Source organism: Hoplias malabaricus, chromosome 2 (genome assembly GCF_029633855.1).
Source record: "Hoplias malabaricus isolate fHopMal1 chromosome 2, fHopMal1.hap1, whole genome shotgun sequence".
NCBI classification, from domain to species: Eukaryota; Metazoa; Chordata; class Actinopteri; order Characiformes; family Erythrinidae; genus Hoplias; species Hoplias malabaricus.
The window spans coordinates 6,645,652-6,648,151 of NC_089801.1; the positions used below are offsets into that span (position 1 = coordinate 6,645,652).

The window sequence follows — 2,500 nt, forward strand, 5'->3', positions numbered from 1 at the left end:
TTGTCTCTCTCTCTCTCTCTCTCCCTCTCTCTCTCTCCTCTGTCTGTCTCTCTCTCTCTCCCTCCCTCTGTCTTTCTCTCTCTCTCTCTCTCTGCCCCTCTCTCTCTGTCTCTCTCTCTCCCTCTGTCTCTCTCTCTGCCCCTCTCTCTCTCTCTCTGTCTCTCTCTCTCCCTCTGTCTCTCTCTCTCTCTGTCCCTCTCTCTCTCTCTCTCTCTCTGCAGGTACCTGGACGGTAATCAGTTCAGTGCGGTGCCGAAAGAGCTCGCCGCCTTCAAGTCCCTACAGCTGGTGTGAGTGTGGCTCTGTTCCCTCATTCTCTCTCGTTGCTGATGCGGGGAGCGTGTGCTGTTTCTGAGCTAACACTCTTCTTTCTTTTCAGAGACCTGAGCAACAACAAAATCAACTCCTTGACAAACTCCTCCTTCGCCACATGAGTCAGCTGACCACGCTGTAGGTCCCCGCCGCTCTTCCCTTCAGTGCAGGAACGTGTGGACACTAACGCTGCTCTTCCGCTGCATGGAACCGACTCGACTCTTCTGCGTTTCCACCGGCCGAATCTGGTCCTGCTCTGGAACCGGGTTCTTATTTAGTCGCTGTTCTCTTTCAGTTCTGACCAGCCGAGTAGGTACTGAATGTGAGGTGTAAACCCTGCAGAGCTCTGATTGGCCAGAGACCTGTCAATCACCAGGAAACGCAGAGCTCCAGCACAAACTCACCGCTTGTAAAATCTCTGAAGTCACAGCAGCGTTCACATTAGTTTTTATCCGACTCTCAGCAGCAGCTCGTAACATTCCCCCGAGGGGTTTCTGAAGAGGGGCAGACGCTCCTTGGGTCGGTGGCTGAGGAAAATCTCCAGCGAAAGACAAACGTGTGACAAACGTGGAAAGCAACAAGCTTTAAGTGAGCTGAGCGAGCCGAGTCGAGTCGAGTCGGACCATTCAATGGAAAAGCAGCATTAGTGCTTTAGTGTCCTGTGCCCTGCTGGTTTTTAATGTTATTATGTTTATATTCCAGTGTTAATCTAACATCTGTCTCTCTCTCTTCCTCAGGATTCTGAGCTACAACGCTCTCCGCTGCATCCCGGCCCTCGCCTTCTCCGGACTCCGCTCCCTGCGCCTGCTGTAGGTCCCGCTTTCGTTTTCTCTGCTCTCTTTCAGCTCAGATTAGTCTGCTGGAGAGGGCTGCCCTCCATCCCCAGCCCCCATCTGAGCCCTGAGGAGATGGGCAGGGTCTGACTGTGGATGAAAATGAGTGGATGAATCAGAAAGCTGAGACTCCAGCATCTGTTCTTTATGGAGATATTATTAATCCAGCAGTCCTCCTCTAATATCTCTCTCTCCACTGGTGTCTTTATAAAATCAGACTCTTTTACCGGTTTTTCACTGGTAAAAAGAGGAATGAGACGTCCTACTGCCTTGTGGTCCTCATGCGGATCTGAACCATGGTTCTGTTTGGGTCTGGAACCTCAGGATGAGGAGATTCTCAGAGTAGTCTGACTGTGTCTGTGATGAACACTGGCTTAGTGCTCGCTACAGGTTCATAGTTCATAGATAGTGATGATGATGAAGGTGGTGAAAATGATGATGAAGGTGATGATGATGATAATGGTGAAGGTGGTGATGATGATGATGAGGGTGGTGATGATGGTGAAGGTGATGATTATAAATGATGAAGGTGATGATGATGAAGGTGGTGATGATGGTGAAGGTGATGAAGATAATGATAATGAAGGTGGTGGTGATGAAGAATGAAGGTTTTGATTATGGTGATGATGATGGTGATGGTGGTGGTGATGATGTGAAGGAGATGATGATAATGATGAAGGTGATGATGATGATGTTGAAGGTGATGATGATGATGATAATGATGGTGGTGATAATGATGATGAAGGTGGTGGTGATGAAGATGAAGGTGGTGATGTGAAGGTGATGAAGATAATGATGAAGGTGAGATGATGATGAAGGTGGTGGTGATGAAGATGAAGGTGAGGATGTGAAGGTGGTGATGATGATGATGAAGGTGGTGATGTGAAGGTGATGAGATAATGATGAAGGTGGAGATGATGATGATGCAGGTGATGGTGATGAAGATGATGAAGGTGTGGTGATGAAGATGAAGGTGGTGATGATGAAGGTGATGATGTGAAGGTGATGAAGATAATGCAGAAGGTGATGATGATGATAATGATGAAGGTGGTGATGATGATGATGAAGGTGGTGATGATGGTGATGATGAAGGTGATGGTGGTGGTGATGATGAAAGTGATGATGGTGAAGGTCATGATGATGGTGATGATGATGATGATGATGAAGGTGGTGGTGGTGATGATGATGATGCTGATGATGATGATGAAGGTGCTGATGATGATGAAGGTGCTCATGAAGATGATGATGAAGGTGCTGATGAAGATGAAGATGATGATGATAGTCTCTCATAGAGTCCGAGGAGATGGTGTCAGTGAATTACGTTCCGGTGATTCCCGCTCTCTCCGCCGCGGAGT

At 48.0% G+C, this 2,500-nt stretch overlaps 1 protein-coding gene across 1 annotated transcript in view; it reads left to right on the top strand.

Annotated features, from left to right (window-relative positions):
• Positions 1-2,500, top strand: part of slit1a (slit homolog 1a (Drosophila)) — a 148,405-nt gene that overhangs the window by 116,348 nt on the left and 29,557 nt on the right. The window contains 4 exon segments of the mRNA XM_066650016.1: positions 222-290; positions 380-423; positions 426-450; positions 1,050-1,121. Coding sequence (XP_066506113.1) covers positions 222-290; positions 380-423; positions 426-450; positions 1,050-1,121 — 210 coding nt within the window.